General features: G+C 44.9%; 1 protein-coding gene across 1 annotated transcript; it reads left to right on the top strand.

The window, feature by feature from the left end:
- Positions 1 to 2,210: 2,210 nt before the first annotated feature.
- LOC122762705 (aminopeptidase N-like) lies at positions 2,211 to 19,957 on the top strand. Its single transcript, XM_044017900.1, has 20 exons — positions 2,211 to 2,961; positions 3,948 to 4,087; positions 4,160 to 4,293; positions 4,760 to 4,880; positions 5,037 to 5,191; positions 5,264 to 5,377; positions 6,114 to 6,257; positions 6,344 to 6,409; positions 7,175 to 7,240; positions 7,320 to 7,465; positions 8,929 to 9,008; positions 9,090 to 9,223; positions 9,355 to 9,410; positions 9,543 to 9,690; positions 9,984 to 10,072; positions 10,630 to 10,737; positions 11,350 to 11,517; positions 11,592 to 11,732; positions 19,554 to 19,617; positions 19,700 to 19,957. The coding sequence occupies exons 1-20, from the start codon at positions 2,357 to 2,359 to the stop codon at positions 19,850 to 19,852; spliced, it is 2,832 nt and encodes a 943-aa protein (XP_043873835.1). The 5' UTR covers positions 2,211 to 2,356; the 3' UTR covers positions 19,853 to 19,957.
- Positions 19,958 to 19,965: the final 8 nt, after the last annotated feature.

Here is a 19,965-nt window from a genome sequence, read left to right as displayed (position 1 = left end):
GACTGAGTAAGTGAGTGAGTATCTGACTCAGTGTGTGACTGCCTAAGTGAGTGAGTGAGTGATTTGCTGAGTGAGTGAGGAAGTGACTGAGTGAGTGACGGACTGAGTAAGTGAGTGAGTGACAGACTGACTGACTGAGTAAGTATGTGAGTGAGTCAGTGAGTGACTGAGTGAGTGAGTATGTGACTGAATAAGTGACTGAGTGACTGACTGAATGAATGACTGTTTGAGTGAGTGAGTGACTGAATGACTTAGTGACAGAGTGAGTAACTGAGTAAGTATGTGAGTGACTGAGTGAGTGAGTGACTGACTGAGTGACTGACTGACTGATTGAGTGAGTGACTGAGGAGTGACTGGAGTGAATAAAGTGAGTGACCGACTGAGTGACTGAGTGAATAAAGTGAGTGACCGGGCGGAGTGACTGACTGAGTAAGTGATCAAGTGACTTAGTGACTGAGTGACTGTTTGACTGAGTGAGTGGCTGAGTGACTGACTGACTGAGTGAGAGACTGACTGAGTGAGAGAGACTGACCGGACTGACTGACTTAGTGAGTGAGTGACTGACTGACTGAGAGAGTGACTGACTGACTATTGAGTGACTGAGTGACTGACTGACTGAGTGACTGAGTAAGTGACTGAGTGAGTGATTGAGTGAGTGACTGAGTGAGTGAGTAAGTGACTCAATGTGTGACCGAGTGAGTGACTTAGTGACTGAGTGAGTGACTGGAGTGGGGTGACTGAGTAAGTGAGGAGGAGTGTGAATGACTATGTGAGTAAGTGCGTGTGACTGACTGACTGAGTGACTGACAAGTGACGAGTGACTGTGACCGAAAGTGAGTAAGTGACTGGACTAGTGTGACCGAGTGACTGAGTAAGTGACTGAGTGAGTGAATGACTGACTGTGTGAGTAAGTGAGTGTGTGACTGACTGACTGAGTGACTGAGTAAGTGACTGAGTGAGTAAGTGAGTAAGTGACTGACTGACTGAGTGAGTGAGTGACTGAATGAGTGAGTGAGTGAGTGACTTTGATCTCCATGACGACTGATGGACCTGACAAGATCAGTGTTTATACTAAAGAGGCACCACACACACACACACATACAGTCATTAATATTGTAAAAGTGTTTTACAATGTTTTCCTCATTGTTGTGCGATCTTAAAGAGATAGTTCAGCTTTTTTCACACGGTGCAGAGACATGGAAACAAAACAGAGTTTATATAAGTCACATGACCGCATCTTTATCTCACTCTTTTATAAACCACTCACTCTTCCACACCAAACCCCACAAAGAAAATGAGTGATTTTAGCTGTTTCACTGGTTTTATACATGGACTTTGGTGTGAGTGAGTGAGTGAGTGAGTATGTATGTGTGTGTGTGTGGGAGAGTGAGTGGTTTACAAACTTCAGTTTCCTGTTCTAACAGTGAGATAAAGACGTGGTCATGTGATCTAGATGAAGATGCAATCATGTGACGCAGATAAAGATGCGGTCATGTGACGTAGACATCAGAGACCTTTATTCAGTGGATAAAATCCTTTTTTATTTCCTGTGTCTCTGTTGGCAGCCATGTTGTCACTGAGCACATTCCACCACAGGTGGCTCCACAGTTACCTGACCGTAGTGCCACTGAAGGTGTGTCTGTGTATTTGTATTTATATGTTTGTGAGGACACTTTCAGAGTTAGGATCTGGTTTTGGGTTTAGGTTCAGGGTTAGGACCTGGTTTTGGGCTTAGGTTCAGGGTTAGGGTTTGGCTAAGGTGCATTATGGTGTGTCCTGACAGATAAAAACAGGTTTGCGTGTGTGTGTGTGTGGTTCCCGGAAGTCTGGGACTTTCCAGCCAAATCACTGATTTCCCAAATCGCTCCATGTTCTGACTCCTCTGCTTTTCCCACCCCTCATGTGCTTCTCATTTGTTGGGAGTTAGTTTCACAGCGGCTGAATTCCCATCAGTGCCGCAGGTTTGTCCAGAACCAGCTGAGTGAGTGAGTGAGTGAGGGAGGATGACGGGTCCTCCAGGTCCTTCGTCCCCGAATTAGCCGTAAAGACACGCTAACCATGTCCAGATGTTGTGGAGCTCAGTCCGACTGAACGTTTACGACATCACCCTCGGACTCTTTCCTCTTCCTCATTGGACGAGTTAATGTTTAATCTGAGTCGACCCTGAACTCATCGAGCCAAACCCTGTTTATGAGGGAGGTGGATCCACCAGCTCAGATCAGTCACTGCCTGTTTCTGCAGGAGAACTAACACAGAGTCTCATCAAGACCAGAGACGCCTCAAGACCAGAGACTCGTCAAGACCAGAGACTCGTCAAACTCAGAGTCCTCAGACCCGCTGAGTGAAGGACGCCACCATGCCGAAGAATTCCCACAAGTCCAAGTTTTTCGCGTCTGTCTTCATTGTTCTGGTCATCTCCATCATCACCGCCATCATCACAATGGTCATTTTTTACCAAATCCAGACCTCAACCATGAACCCGACGCCCCGTCCAACCTTCCCACCAAGCACCACAGTGCCACCGCTCGCCACGCGGCTGCCAAGGAGCATCATACCCGAGCGTTACCAGGTCTCCCTCAAAACATACTTCTACAACCAAATCATGGAGCCGGAGAACGTCACTGCTTCCAACCAGACGATGTTCTTCACGGGAAACTCCACCGTTTACTTTGAATGTGTCCAGGCTACCAGCACCGTCCACCTGCACATCCGCGAGCTGACAGTGTGGGGCGCTGTGGTGAAGAATATAAACACCAAGGAGACCATCGAGTGCAGCACAAGTTATGATGAAGAGCTGAGTGAGTTTCTGGAGATCCAGCTGAGTGAGGAGTTAAAGGTGGGAGAAAACTACAGTTTGTCTCTGAAGTTTGAAGGCGTCATGTCGCCATATCTGGAAGGCTTTTACCTGAGCATGTACAACCACGGAGGTGCCGCCCACCACAGGGATTCCAACACTGAAAGGTAACAAACATACAGAACATAAAAATCATTCTTAAAAATCATTCTTAATTAAAACAAACATTTCTGTTTTCTGGCAGCGTGTAAAGGGGTGAATGTGTGTGAATGGATGTGAATGGCAAAACTGTAGTGTAAAGCAGCTTTTAGTGTCAAGACTAGAACTTACCATTTTAAAGGTCTACAGTAGCCAGGGTCCAAATGTGAAACTCCTCTGAGGTTCACACACACACATACACGTATACATGTATATGTGTGTACCTACGTACTAAGAGTGTTCCTGACGCTGCATGTGTTCCTGGCGCCGCGTTAATCCTGATGTCGCGTTAATACTGACGTCGCATTAATACTGACGTCGCGTGCATTCCTGGTGTCACGCGTGTTCCTGGCGTTGCGTTAAAATCCTGACGTTGCCATAATCCTGACATCGTGTTAATCCTGACGTCGTGTTAATCCTGTCGTCGCGTTAATCCTGAAGTCGCATTCCTGACGTCACATTCCTGGTGTTGCGTTCCTGATGTTGCTTGTGTTCCTGATGTTGCTTGTGTTCCTGACGTCGTGTGTGTTCCTGACATTGCTTGTGTTCCTAACGTCACTTGTGTTCCTGACGTCACTTGTGTTCCTGACGTCACTTGTGTTCCTGACGTCACGTTCCTGACATTGCTTGTGTTCCTAACGCCACTTGTGTTCCGACGCCACTTGTGTTCCTGACGCCACTTGTGTTCCTGACGCCACGCTCCCGACATTGCTTGTGTTCCTGACGCTGCTTGTGTTCCTGACGCCACGCTCCTGACATTGCTTGTGTTCCTGACGTCGCTTGTGTTCCTGACGTCACATGTGTTCCTGACCTCACGTTCCTTAAGTCGTGTGTGTTCCTGACGTCACGTTCCTGACATTGCTTGTGTTCCTGACGTCGCTTGTGTTCCTGACGTCGCGTTACTGATGTTGTGTGTGTTGACCTCACGTGTGTGACGATGATGGAACTTCTTCAGATTCATCGCCGCCACCCAAATGGAGCCGACGTTTGCCCGGCACGTGTTCCCTTGTCTGGATGAACCGGACCTGAAGGCTGTGTTTGAAGTGACCATCATCCACAGAAAAGACACCATGGCTCTGGGAAACAACAGAATGAGTAAGTGAAGAAGTGATGAAGCCGTGTTTGTGAAGTCAACGACACCTTCAACACATTCTTCTTTTCTCTCAGAGACAGATTTCATAGATGAAGAGTGGAAATACACGATCTTTGAAACCACGCCCAGGATGTCCACATACCTGTTTGCCTTCGTCGTGTCCGACTTTACGGCCACTGAATCTTCACATGACTCTGTCACAATAAGAGTACGTGATTTTGACCTTTAAACTTCTTCCCCACACATTTCATATTAAATGTTGCCTTAAAATGTTTGATGTGTGAATGACGCTCACAAGTCACAGAGTTCAGAGCTGTTCTAGCTAATGTCAGCTAACATCAGGTGACATCAGCTAACATTAGCCTACATCAGCTGACGATGTCATAAGTGTCAGAACTCGTTCACAACAGATGAAAAGTGATTTTTCATGTTTTCATTATTCACACTGTGATTATTTCTGTTCTCTGTGAGTAAACACAAGCTCCTGATGCTAATGCTAAGCTAGCTAATTCCAGTTCGCAGGTCGTCAACTTCACTCCTGCAGCTGATTTATGACGCTTTGTTAAAGTTGTTTATCTTATAAAAACGTCTGTATGTTTTTATAAGATAAAAAGTGTAGAACAATAATAATAATAATAATAATAATAAAGAACATCTGTGACTCTCTCCCTCAGACGTTTGCTCGTCCCGAGGCTACGGCAGCGGGACACACCCACTACGCCGCCAACATCACAGGAAAGATTCTCTCCTTCTACGAGGAATATTTTGAGATCGGTTACTCTTTACCAAAGCTGGGTAAGAATTCACACGTTGACACTCATTCATTCATCATCCACACAGACACAACTCCCACACCGAAGTCCACAGACAGACACACACTCACTCTGCCACAGACACACACACAGAGACACACAGACAAACACACTCTCCCATTTTAATAAACCACTCCAGACCAGGTGGCCCTGCCAGACTTAGATCCTGCTGGGATGGAGAACTGGGGACTGGTGACGTATCAGGAAGGAGAGGTGCTCTACGAGGAAGGCGTGTCCTCACTGTTGCTCAAGGAAAATATCGCCGACATCATCGCACATGAACTGGCTCATCAGGTACGAGAGAAACAAACATGTGTGTGAGTCTCTGCAGGACCAGGTTGATGTTCCTCCTCGTCTCCTCCACAGTGGTTTGGAAATCTGGTGACAATGAAATGGTGGAATGAACTTTGGCTGAAGGAGGGATTTTCTACCTACATATCCAACTTAGCGGTGGATCACGTGGAACCTTCCTTCAGAGCAGTGAGTCTAGATCTTAGTCTTCAAACATGGGACAAACCTTGGTGGACTCAAGTGAACTGGTTGGATTTTGGTGACGTTTGTTCAACTTCTTGAAAGACATCATTCCAAAATATCATCTGACACTTTTCAAGAAACTTCACAGGATTTTTATCAAATGTCAAGGTCACTGTGACCTCTGTGACCTCTATGACCTCTGTCACCTCTGTGACCTCTATGACCTCTGTCACCTCTATGACCTATGTCACCTCTGTGACCTGTCACCTCTATGACCTCTGACAACTCTATGACCTCTGTCACCTCTGTGACCTCTATGACCTCTGTGACTCCTGTCACCTCTGTGACCTCTATGACCTCTGTGACTTCTGTCACCTGTATGACCTCTATGACCTCTGTCACCTCTATGACCTCTGTCACCTCACAAGAAGCTGTTTTACATTAAAGGCTCAGACTTTCAGGAAATCCAAAGGTTCACGCAGACTCACAAGCAGAACATGAAGAACCACATGAATCGTCACAGTGGTTCCCAACCTTTTTTCTTTGAAGCCCCCCCATGTGATCTCTGGCGTCCCCCTAAGGGGGGCTTGGATCCCAGGTTGGGAACCATGGGTCTAACGGGTGTCCTTGTGTATTTCCTCCTTGTTCGTCCTTGTGTGTCCTCTTCATGTGTGTCCTTGTGTGTGTTCTTGTGCGTGTCCTTGTGCGTGTCCTTGTGTGTGTCCTTGTGTGTGTCCTGCAGATCGAGATGAACCTCATCCATGACTTTGAAGCGGCGTTCATGGCGGACGCTCTGGCCTCGTCTCGTCCTCTCGTCCCTCCTCAGGACCAGGTCCAGACTGCAGATGAGATCCAGCAGATGTTTGATGTAATCACCTACAAAAAGGTAAAGGTTGTTACCATGACAACAGTGTGTGTCATGTGACTCCATGAGCAGAAAGTTTACTTGACAAACATGTGTTTACTCTGTAGGGGGCACTGGTGCTGAGAATGCTCTCTAACATCGTGGGAGAAATTGATTTCAAAAAAGGGGTCAACGTGAGTGGTTCTGTGGGGGCGGAGCCTCTGCTGTGGGGGCGGAGCCTCTCTTGAAAACAAACAGCAGACAGAACGGTCAAAAGTCAATTATTCATAATTTAGAGAAGTTACAGACACAGCGCTTCACAGACACAGACGGAGTCACAGACAGAGTTACAGAGACACAGACAGTCACAGAGACACAGACAGAGTCACAGACAGAAACACAGACAGAAACACAGACAGAAACACAGGCAGTGTCACAGGCAGAGTCACAGACAGAAACACAAACAGTTTCACAGACAGAGTCACAGACAGAGTCACAGACAGAGACACAGACAGAGTCACAGACAGAAACACAGACAGAGTCACAGACAGAGACACAGACAGAGTCACAGACAGAAACACAGACAGAGACACAGACAGAGTCACAAAGAGTCACAGAGTCACAGACAGAGTCACAGACAGAGTCACAGAGACACAGACAGAGTCACAGTGACAAGTCTCTGATGTCTACGTCACATGATCACTGTGAGACAGACGTTTGTAAACCACTCACTCTCCCACACACACACACTGCTGCCTCCATCACTAAGTTCAAATGTCTTATTTTGTCACTTCAGTGTTTGACATCTAACATTCAGATTGACCACAGTGACACAAAGTGACCACACGAGGCAGCAGAGGACCAGCAGCTAAAATCACTGATTTACTCTGTGAGCTTTGGTTTGAGAGAGAGTGAGTGAGTGTGTGTGTAACTGGACCTCTAACTCTCTTGTATTTCAGATGTACCTGAAAGACTTTAAGTACAAAAGCGCCGACCAGAACGACCTGTGGAGAACCATCCAACAGGTCTGGTTTTCACTTGGTCTAATCCTGATTTTAAAGCCTGAATCATCACTGGTGATCAGGTGTGTGTGTGTGCTTTCAGGTGTTGCCTAAGAACACTGACATTGATGTTGCTATGGTGATGGACTCATGGACCAAACAAAGTGGTTTTCCTGTCATCACCATCGACACCACCACTGGAGAATTTTACCAGAAGCGCTTCCTCTACAATGACTCCTCCCAATCCAAGTAAGGACCACAGGGGGCGGGGCATTGATTCACCATAAACCTGCCTCACCTCATGAGCAGAGAGGAAGTTCTGGCTTCTGAGTGGAAAAACTGGAAAAGTTTGTGTTCCAGTTGAACTCAAAGATCGTCATTTCCAAGAACTGAGTGTTCAGTTTCAGCTGTAGCGCCCCCTGAAGTCAGAGACTCACTCAAGGCCTAAAGTTCACACTGCAAGATGGCGCAGAAGATACAGATGAACTGTTTTTATGTGTCGCACACACAGTGCTGCCCCCGTCTGATGACACAAATGAACTTGTTATAACGCTAACGTCACCTGACTTCTGATGAAACTGGAACGTACGTAACTAGGTGTGATGTCACTTCCTGTTCTGATCGGGATGATTGACAGTGACAATGTAACAATGTCACAGACAGAGTCACAGACAGAGTCACAGACAGTCACAGAGTCTCAGACAGTCTCAGACAGAGTCTCAGACAGTCTCAGACAGAGTCTCAGACAGAGTCACAGACAGTCTCAGACAGTCACAGAGTCTCAGACAGAGTCTTAGACAGAGTCTTAGACAGAGTCACAGACAGTCACAGACAGTCCAGACAGTCACAGAGTCTCAGACAGAGTCACAGACAGAGTCACAGACAGAGTAGCAGACAGAGTCACAGACAGTCACAGGCAGTCTCAGACAGTCACAGAGTCTCAGACATTCTCAGACAGTCACAGAGTCACAGACAGTCACAGAGTCTCAGACAGAGTCACAGACAGAGTAGCAGACAGAGTCACAGACAGTCACAGGCAGTCTCACACAGAGTCTCAGACATTCTCAGACAGTCACAGAGTCACAGACAGTCACAGAGTCTCAGACAGTCACAGAGTCACAGACAGAGTCACAGACAGTCACAGAGTCACAGTCTCAGACAGTCACAGAGTCACAGAGTCACAGACAGAGTCACAGACAGAGTCACAGACAGAGTCACAGACAGAGTCACTGACATTTACAGAGTCACAGACAGAGTAACAGTCTCAGACAGTCACAGACAGAGTGACAGACAGTCACAGAGTCACAGACAGAGTAACATAGTCACAGACAGAGTCACAGTCTCAGACAGTCACAGAGTCACAGACAGTCACAGAGTCACAGACAGAGTAACATAGTCACAGACAGAGTCACAGTCTCAGACAGTCACAGAGTCACAGGCAGAGTCACAGACAGTCTCAGAGTCTCAGACAGTCACAGAGTCACAGTCACAGACAGTCTCAGAGTCTCAGCCAGTCACAGTCACAGACAGTCTCAGAGTCTCAGACAGTCACAGAGTCACAGACAGTCACAGGCAGTCACAGAGATGATTGAGTGACAACGTAACAATGTCTTTGCTGATTTGAACAAACACGGAAACGGTTTTCGTTACTTTGTTGTTTTGAATTTTTGAAGATAGAATTTAGTTTTTTAATTGTCTCTCTGTGCATTCAGTGTTTGGTGGTCTGTCCCCATCACGTCCATGTCCAATTCCTCTGTGTTTCGTCCTTTTTTGTTGGAGACCAGTGCCAAAGGTACGAGAACAAAACTAACGTTCATGATAAAACTTTCCCTGTGGAGAAAACAGGATTTGTTTTAATTGAACTTTTCCACAGTGAGAGAAGAAGAATTCATTTCCAAGAACGGAGAGTGGATCCTGGCCAACATCAACTGCACGGGATTCTACAGAGTTAATTACAACCTGGAGAACTGGGACTTCCTCCTGACTCAGCTGGAAACTGAGCCACAAGTGAGTTTGAAGCCAAAGGATGACTCAGCAAATAACACAACTGAGTCCAACTGAGAAATAGAAGATATTTTATGCCATATGCTCTCACATGGTGTCATTTTAATATAATATTTAATATTCTTTTCTTTCAGCGGATCCCACTGATGAACAGATGGCAGCTTGTCGATGACGCCTTTAACTTGGCGAGGTAACGACTTTGATCCTGTTCAAGCACAAAGATGAAGGAACCAAGAAGAGCAGGAAGTTGACGTGTTCAAGTGCTTTTATTTCGTAGAGACGTTGTAGCAACAAAGACAGTATATTCTCTCCTTTTCTTCAGGGCTAAACTTGTTAACGTGACTCTGGCTCTGAATTCTACGCGTTTCCTGCGTAACGAGACATCGCTTCTTCCCTGGAAGACGGCCATGAGCAACTTGGACTACTTTGTCCACATGTTTGACCGTTCTGAGGTGTACGGACCCATGCAGGTAACACTTTGGTGTTACTTATGGTGATGGTGATCATGATGATGAGGATGATGATGATTATGCTCATGATGATGGAGACCATGATGATGATGATGATGGTGATGGTGATGGTGATGATGATCATGATGATGGTGATGATGATGATCTTGAGGATGATGGTGATGATGATCATGATTATGTGATGATCATGATGATGATGATGATCATGCTGATGATCATGATGACGATGAGGGTGATGATGATGATGGTGATGGTGATGATGAACTGTGCTGTCTCACTGTCTCCCCCTGCAGGCGTACCTCCGTCAACAGGTCAAAGGCCTGTACAACTTCTTCAGAAACTACACCGACCACTCGCGGGTTCCTGAAGACCATTCGTTACAGTAAGGAACACAAATCATGTGACTGCTCTTGTTGGGCGGAGTCTGTTCTTCAACAGTCAGAAGTAGATTAAAAAAACTGCAGAACTGAAGCTGCTGTCAGCAATGTTTGTCTCATTAGAATTCTCCTCCCTCTTCATCAACAATGAGGTGAGGAGACGGGGCCGCCTCATTGTAAAATTCTACCTCCAGATTGGATGAAGAGATTTACTGTCACAGCCTGAGAAAAACATTCTACGTGAGAAAATGTAGCAGACTCTAAATTAAGTCTCTTTATGTCATATATATGTGGTTGCCGTTGGTAACGAGGCTCGATCATATTGCTGCCAATCATATTGCTGCCAATCATATTGTCCCGCCCCTTTATTTTTTTGTTTGAGTCTCATCTGAGTGGGCAGGGTTTATGACTCCAGATGTTTTGGCTTCACTTTTAAATCATTTGTCTTTGATTGGCAGCGTTAACTTAAACTCAGGAGATGGTGGAGACATGCTATTGTATGCTAATGTATGCTAATTCTGACGTTTGTGTATAAAATGAAATTCTTGTGCTTCATCCTAAGACATCTCCAGATGTTGGCCGTAAAGGTGGCGTGTTCTAACGGACTCCCAGAATGTGTAACCATGGCAACAAAGATGTTTGCTGAGTGGATGAACAACAACACCAACAAGTATAATCATGAGTGGATAAGTATTTAGTTCCTGCTCCCACACACATCCTATATGTTAACATGCCGAAAACTGTCATTTCACTGTCAGTTCACAGCTGTTCACAAATGTAAATGTGGGAGCTGCTGAAAGTCTCCTGATGCTCACACACCAGACACACACATTCCACACACACACCAGTGTGTAAAGGACAAAGTCCTCTGATCGTAAATCACTTTGTGTTTATTGTTTTCTCGTAAATTTCACAGTTACGAGAAGGAAGTTCTTGAAGTTTGAGTGACGATGATGCTATGTCACAACACTTTGGTTTTAAACACTTCTCTACTTCTGTGTACTTGTGTACTTCTCTACTTCTGTGTACTTGTGTGTACTTGTGTGTACTTCTCTACTTCTGTGTACTTCTGTGTACTTGTGTACTTGTGTACTTGTGTACTTCTCTGTACTTCTCTTTACTTCTCTATACTTCTTGTGTTGTGCTGGTGTCTGAACTACACAGTGATTCTGTATGAAATATCAACGTCTGTATCAAATGGACTAGATGAGCTGACCTAGCTGTAATGCTAACTATGAACACTGTGTGTGTGTGTGTGTGTGTGTGTGTCTGTGTGATCCAGCATCCACACGAACCTGCGCTCTGAGATCTACTGCCATGCTGTGGCCGCTGGTGGTAAAGCGGAGTGGGAGTTTGCCTGGCAGAGGTTTGAGAGTTCTGAAGATACGTCAGAGAAAGAGCAGCTGCGTCAGGCTCTGTCCTGCACCAAGAAGATCTGGCTGCTCAACAGGTGATGCTCCACCTCACTCACTGAACACAGGTGTGACCAGACCACACCCACATGACATCGTCCTTGTCTCACAGATACCTGGAGTACACGTTAAACCCGGACAAAATCCGCCTGATGGACGTTGATACCACGATATTCCTCGTGTCCAGGAACGTGGTGGGGCAGGCGCTGGCCTGGAACTTCATCAGAGCAAACTGGGAATATGTTTCAATGGGGTATGTTTGTGTTCTTCTTCTTCTGAATCAACAACACCTGAGGAGTGGTTTCAACATGTGGGAGAAGTTAGTGAGTGAAAAGGGGAGGGGTTTTCTGTCCAAACCCGACATTTGTTCTGCAGATGTAGCTGCAGTTAAATGTTAGTGAGGACAATCATAGATACATTGTGTTAACAGATTTGTTCTTTGTAATCAGTTCATCAAAGTTTGTGTGTTTCAGGTTTCCTGTTTTTACCAATAATGAAATAAAGTATTACATTAACGGGAGGTTATTACATTATCAGGTTAGCCTTCATTTCGCAGGTCTTGATAATGTAATAATTCCCCAATAATTTAACAGCAGACCACCCGTTACTTGGGTTCAAGTGGTGATACTGTGTAAGCAACGCAAGCTCGAGAGCTCTAGTGCTACCAACAGGACAAAGTTGGACATGCATGTATGTACATTAACTTTTGACTTGTTCAACCGTTTTTTACAAACAATGTATCACTGGAACCCTTGGGCCCAGCCGAGTTCAACGCATCCTTAATGTTATTTTCACCCGTATTGGATTTTCTGCCATCTTTGATTTGATCCATGACCTTTCAAAGGCTTCTCTTGTCACACATTTGTGTAATCTTCTCAAAACATCGTTCAGATGATCTTCAGACCATGCCACACCAATGCATTCAACATCTTGAAATTCAAAGGCACTTGGCCGTGGCAGCCAATGAAACATTACGTTGAGGTCACCGAACAGGAAGTAAGCCAATTTCTCTGCAACCCTTTAACATATTTTAACCAAACTTGGTACATAGATTCATGACATCATCATTTGGTGACCTTTGACCTCTGGGGGGAGGTGAAACAGGAAGTTAGCTCATATCTGCAAGGTTTTTATTTATCCAAACTAAACTTGACACATAGTCTTATGACCTCCACCCTGATGATGGACGAATAACTTGGTGACCTTTGACCTCTATGATAGCATTATAATCACAGTGAGTGTGATCATATCACAGTCGATCTATTACTTATTTATTATGAAACTGATGTTAGCATGTTCCATCCAGTTCAAATGCTTGTGCGTTTGATGACGGCAAGAGCGGCGGGCAGGTGTGATGGGGGAGGAGCTCTATCTTGTTGCTTTGATTAGTGAAGTTATTTCATATCATATAATCATAATACATTGTCTATTTGCTCTGGATTCTATTCTATGGATTATACACCAGTTCAGTATATCTCCACTAGATGGAGCTCCAGGGTTTTCTACAGCTCTATTCTACCACAAAGCTACCTCCAAGCTAATTCTACACAGATTTTCTCACTTGGATCATGAACATTTCAAAAGGTTTGTATTACATCATCTAATAACAGGACAGTAACCATGCTAGCCATGCTTGTCTTTCCTTAATTTTTACTATAATAATAATCATGCATATAGTGAAATCACACATCCATAAGTAAAAGAGGAGATATCAGCATTCTAATTTTAGATAGTTAATATGATACATATCTTTTCACAGAATTAAACTTGAAATTATTTTGCTCCTGGCTCTAGCCATGTGCTGTGGTTATGGTCACCAGCCAATGGATGATGAAACATACAAAAGCATCTCCAAGTTACTACAAGGAAAGTTTGAAATCCCTGTTAAAATGCAAACAAAAGTGCAACGCAACGCTGCTGTAAGATTCTGGAGGAATAGGGACCGCTTCTCTCTAGGCAATGATGGCAAGACTGTCCTATGTGATGGAAAGTGTGTTGAAATTAAGTAAACAGTTTAAACAGCGTCCCCAGAGGTCAAAGGTTACCAAATGATGATGTCATGAATCTATGTACCAAGTTTGGTTAAAATATGTTAAAGGGTTGCAGAGAAATTGGCTTACTTCCTGTTTGGTGACCTCAACATCATGTTTGATTGGCTGCCACGGCCAAGCGCCTTTGAATTTCAAGATGTTTAATGCATTCGTGTGGCATGGTCTAAAGATCATCTGAACGATGTTTTGAGAAGATTACACAAAATGTGTGACAAGAGAAGCTTTGAAAGGTTATGGATCAAATCAAAGATGGCAGAAAATCCAATATGGCCGAAAAAACATTAAGGATGCGTTGAACTCGGCTTGGCCTAAGGGTTCCAGTGATACATTGTTTGTAAAAAACGGTTGAACAAGTCAAAAGTTAATGTACATACATGCATGTCCAACTTTATCCTGTTGGTGGCGCTAGAGCTCTCGAGCTTGCGTTGCTTACATGGTATCACCACTTGAACCCAAGTAATGGGTGGTCTGCTGTTAAATTATTGGGGAATTATTACATTATCAGGACCTGCGAAATGAAGGCTGACCTGATAATGTAATAAAAAGTGTATTACATTATTGGAAAATGCACTTTATCACATTATCGGGACGTTATTACATGTTTTATTACATTTTCAATGGACTCAAGTGCAAATTTGTATCACATTATCAGGGATTTATTACATTATCAGGTTCTACATGCCTTCCTTCCAGGAGCAGCCATGTTTTAGGGTTTCATTTAACAGGAAACCTGAAACACACAAACTTTGATGAACTGATTACAAAGAACAAATCTGTTAACACAATGTATCTATGATTGTCCTCACTAACATTTAACTGCAGCTACATCTGCAGAACAAATGTCGGCTTTGGACAGAAAACTAAGGCTAACCTGATAATGTAATAACCTCCCGTTAATGTAATACTCTATTACATTATTGGTAAAAAAAAGTGTATTACATTATTGGGAAATACACTTTATTACATTATCGGGAAGTTATTACATTATCAGGTTTTATTACATTATCAGGTTTTAATACATTTTCAATGGACTCAATGGAAGGGATCCACCATCACGTCCTTCAATTCATGCATGGCACAAGAAGTTTATGGAGACAGGGAACAGTGTTGGATAAAGGGAGGAGTCTGCGACCGAGAACATGTGAGGAAAACAAGAACGTGTGAGGAAAACAAGAATTTGTGAGGAATACAAGAACGTGTGAGGAAAACAAGAACGCGCGAGGAAAATAAAATGTGTAAGGAACACAAGAACGTGTGAGGAACACAAGAACGTGTGAGGAACACAAGAACGTATGAGGATCATTGGAAGTCGCTTTGGATAAAAGCGTCTGCTAAATGATATGTAATTTAATGTGAGGAACACAAGAACATGTGAGGAAAATAAGGATCTTGTAAGAACAAGATTCAACACAACAACTTACAAAGTGCAACTGTTACAGGCGCTTGAGTTTGCAGAGAACATGCTGGAACAATTTCTCAGGCGAGTTTGTTTTGGTGATGAGGCAACCTAGTCTGCACATCCCATAATAAACCATGATACACATTGTGCCGTCTCTTGAGGAGCAGCCATGTTTTAGGGTTTCATTTTAGGAAACCTGAAACACACAAACTTTGATGCACTGATTACAAAGAACAAATCTGTTAAGATTTCTCAACAACTGACTTTGTAATACATTCTTAAATTGTAAAGAGACTTTATGGACACGCTGTATATTCCCTCACCGTTCCCTAACCTTTGATGTCCCAGAGGTGCCTTTGATATTAGCCACATTAGTTCAGATGTGTGTAATGAGTGAACAGAGTGAACAGCAGGGGGCAGTAAAGCAAGAAGAAGAATGAGAAGAAAGGTCGTCATGGCGACAAGGTCACAGAGGAAGTTGTCGGGGGGCAACCCCCCTTCTTCAGGGTCATCAGCTGAAGAAGAGCTGGAAGAGCTGAGCAGCAGGAAGTGGAGTATTCCTGTGTTCCTGCCCGTCACCATGGAAAAGCTGCTGAGTCAGTGTATCGCTGAGTCGTACCCGTCCACTGAACACAGGAAGAACATGATCTATAATATGACTCCACAGAATGTCCGCCTGCTGACTGAAATGATTTCTTTGATGGTCGAGCTGATCAGTGATCAAATCATCGAGGATGTGGTGCCGAAGCTCGTCTCCACCGTGGGTTCGCTAAACCGGGGTGAGAATGTTTACGTGACGGAGGAGGAAATGGCAGAATGCCTGGGAAACTCGGTGGACTACGGCCTGAAGGCAGCGCTGGGACTCCACTCACAACCCGGCTGTGTGTTCAGAATCCGGAGTTTGATCGCAGCAGAAGTCGCGAATCGAGTGAACGGCGCGTTAGCTCTCCTCGCTCAGGTAGGGAAACTGGACGTAAAGCCGCCGGTTCATTTAATGAATCCACAAAGTCTGATCACGCGGTTCGCGATAATTCTGCGTTTAGCTGAACCGAGGAAGTGTGAGGCAGAAGATTGTCCGGGGACGAACGCGGATCCAAACATTCCCGGATTCTTGAGTGAGAACCAGGACTGGGCGCGGACTGAGTGTGAGGAGGATTTCAGTCCAGACTGTTGTGGATCTCTGGATGTGGATCTGCAGTACAGTGAGGAGCAGCTGCTCCACAGAGACCGCTACTTTATCGCTGCTTTTCTTCAGAGACTCTTCTCGTGCATCGCTAAAGCTGCAGGAGAAGCTCCTCAGTTATTCATCAGCGACCTGAGACGTCTGTGTGAACGTCTGGAAGAAAAGACCGTGGGGAGATTAAGTCGCGTTTTCCCAAAGAAAGTGGAGAAAATCCACAAAAAGGTTTACCGACAGCTCGTGCGTGAGTTCTTCTCTGCCGAGCGTTTGGCTCACGCCATGTTCACTGGAGACCAACAGTTTGAGGAACATCTCGTCCGGATTTTGAAAGAACATCTGCAGAATCCTGAAAACAGCCGCGCTGCACCTCCTCCTCCTCCTCCATCTTACTATGAAAACATGTGTGAGGAGAATGGAGCTCTGTTCTTCTCCTACTCGCCCACGTGGAAACACAAGAGCTCCAACATCCGCCGCACCTTCTGTTCTGTCGCCAAGTTTTTAAGGAAACTCTTAGTCCCTTAATCTGAGAAGAGATTAAAACAACACCACACACGTCTTTGTCTCCTGTCCTTCATTCACTCGCTCACTTACTCATTCACACACCCGTCTTTGTCTTGTGTCCTTCATTCACTCACTCACTCATTTACACGGCCGTCTTTGTCTCCTGTCCTACATTCACTCACTCACACATGCAGACACCCGTCTTTGTCTTCTGTCCTTCATTCACACACCTGTCTTTGTCTTCTGTCCTTCATTCACTTACTCATTCACACACCTGTCTTTGTCTCCTGTCCTTCATTCACTCACTCACACATACACACACCCGTCTTGTTCTTCTGTCCTTCATTCATTCACACACTCATCTTTGTCTTCTGTCCTTCATTCACTCACTCACACACCCATCTTTGTCTTCTGTCCTTCATTCACTCACACATTCACACACCTGTCTTTGTCTGCTGTCCTTCATTCACTCACTCACACACCCGTTTTTGTCTTCTGTCCTTCATTCACTCACACATGCACGCACACGCTTTGTCTCCTGTCCTTCATTCACTCGCACTTACCATTCACACATTGTGTCCTTCATTCACACTCACTCATTTACACGGCCGCTCTTGTCTCCTGTCCTACATTCACCACACACATGCAGACACCCGTCTTTGTCTTCTGTCCTTTCATTCACACACCTGTCTTTGTCTCCTGTCCTTCATTCACTCACTCACACATACACACACCCGTCTTGTTCTTCTGTCCTTCATTCATTCACACACTCATCTTTGTCTTCTGTCCCTTCACTTCACTCACACCATCTTTGTCTTCTGTCCTTCATTCACTCACACATTCACACACTGCTGTCCTTCATTCACACTCACACATTTTTGTCTCTGTCCTTCATTCACTCACCATTCACACACCCGCTTTTGTCTTCTGTCCTTCATTCACTCACTCACTCATTCACACACCCGTCTTTGTCTTCTGTCCGTCATTCACCTACTCAAGACACACACGCTTTTTGTTCCCCGCCCTTCATTCACTCACTCATTTATTCACATACCTATCTTTTTCTTCTGTCCTTCATTCACTCACTCACCCGTTCTTGTGTCTTCTGTCCTTCATTCACTCACACACCCATCTATCTTCTGTCTTTCACAACACTCATTCATTCATTCACTCACACATGCACACTCATCTTTGTCTCTGTCCTTCACTCACACATGCACACTTGTATTTTCTTCTGTCCTTCACACACATGCACACACCTGTCTTTGTCTTCTGTCCTTCATTCACTCACTCACTCACACATGCACACACCCGCCTTTGTCTTCTGTCTTTCATTCACTCACTGCACACCCCTTTGTCTCCTGTCCGCCATTCACTCACACATGCACACACACCTATCTTTCTCTCTGTCCTTCATTCACTCAGACACCCATCTTTTGTCCTTCACTCACTCACTCATTCATTCACTCACACATGCACACCCATCTTTGTCTTCTGTCCTTCATTCACTCAGACACCCATCTTTGTCTTTTGTCCTTCACCACTCACTCATTCATTCACTCACACATGCACACCTGTCTTTGTCTTCTGTCCTTCACACTCACACACCCATCTTTGTCTTTTTGTCCTTCTCACTCATTTTATCACACATGCACACCCTTTTGTCTTCTGTCCTTCATTCACTCACTCACTCATTTACACGCCCTCTTTGTCTCCTGTCCTACATTCACTCACTCACTCACTCACTCACACATGCAGACACCCGCCTTTGTCTCTGTCCTTCATTCACACACCTGTCTCTTTGTCTCTGTCCTTCATTCACTCACTCACACATACACACACCCATCTTGTTCTTCTGTCCTCATCATTCACACACTCATCTTTGTCTTCTGTCCTTCATTCACTCACTCACACACCATCTTTGTCTCTGTCCTTCATTCGCTTCACACATTCACACCTGCCTTTGTTGCTGTCCTTCATTCACTCACTCACAGACCCGTTTTTGTCTCTGTCCTCATTCACTCACATGCACGCTAATCTATCTTTGTCTTCTGTCCATTTCATTCACTCACTCACTCACTCATTCACACACCTGTCTTTTGTCTTCTGTCCTTCATTCACTCATTTCTTCTGTCCTTCATTCACACATGCACACACCCATCTTTGTCTTCTTGTCCTTCATTCACTCACTCATTCACATGTCTTTTTGTCTTCTGTTCTTCATTCACTCACACACACCCATCTGTCTTCTGTCTTTCACAACACTCATTCATTCATTCACCACACATGCACACCTCCTTTGTCTTCTGTCCTTCACTCACTCATTCACACACCTCGCTCACACACTCGCCTTTATCTTCTGTCCTTCATTCACTCACTCGCTCACACACGTAATACTCATCTTTGTCTTCTGTCCTTCACTCACACATGCACACTCGTCTTCTGTCCTTCACACTTGCACACACCTGTCTTTGTCTTCTGTCCTTCATTCACTCACCACTCACACACACCGCCTTTTGTCTTCTGTCCTTCATTCACCACTCCTCTCTTGTCCTTCACTCACTCACACATGCACACACCCGTCTTTGTCTTCTGTCTTCATTCACCACTCACTTATTCACACACCATCTTTGTCTTCTGTCCTTCACACCACACATGCAGCTTTGTTCTGTCCTTCATTCACATACCTGTCTGTCTCCTGTCCTTCATTCACTCACACATGCACACACCCGTCTTCTGTCCTTCATTCACTCACACATGCACACTTGTCTTTGTCTTCTGTCCTTAATTCACTCACTCGTTCACTCATGTAAACACTCATCTTTGTCTTCTGTCCTTCACTCACACATTCACACACCCGTCTTTGTCTTGTCCTTCATTCACTCACTTGTTCATCAGTGTAGTTGTGAGCTGTTCCTAATATTTTGACCGTCTTTCCTGCAGAAACCCAGCATTGCTGGTGGTGGGCGTGGCCAGCCGGTTCTCCACACAGTTTGAACTGGAGGAGGTAAATGCTGACGTGTGATTGGTTTATCATGTGTTGATGTCTCTCTCTCACACACTCACACACAATGTTTTTGTTTCTGTAGCTGCAGCGTTTTGCCAGTGACTACGAGCTGATGTCGGCCACCAGGGCGGCGGAGCAGAGCATCGAGCAAACACAAGTCAACATCCAGTGGGTGAACGACAACAAAGACATCGTACACCAGTGGTTTGATCGAGAAATTGCTTCACGAAGCTAACGTCAACGACGATGACAACGTTATTCACTGGTTTTAACTCATACCCTCACAGTTCACAACTCAAAATGGCCGCTCTGAGCATCAACACACACACACACACACACAACATTACG

The sequence above is a fragment of the Solea senegalensis genome, unplaced genomic scaffold (genome assembly GCF_019176455.1).
Source record: "Solea senegalensis isolate Sse05_10M unplaced genomic scaffold, IFAPA_SoseM_1 scf7180000015996, whole genome shotgun sequence".
NCBI classification, from domain to species: Eukaryota; Metazoa; Chordata; class Actinopteri; order Pleuronectiformes; family Soleidae; genus Solea; species Solea senegalensis.
The sequence above is the reverse complement of the archived record's forward strand: the minus strand, read 5'-3'. Positions and strand labels throughout refer to the sequence as shown.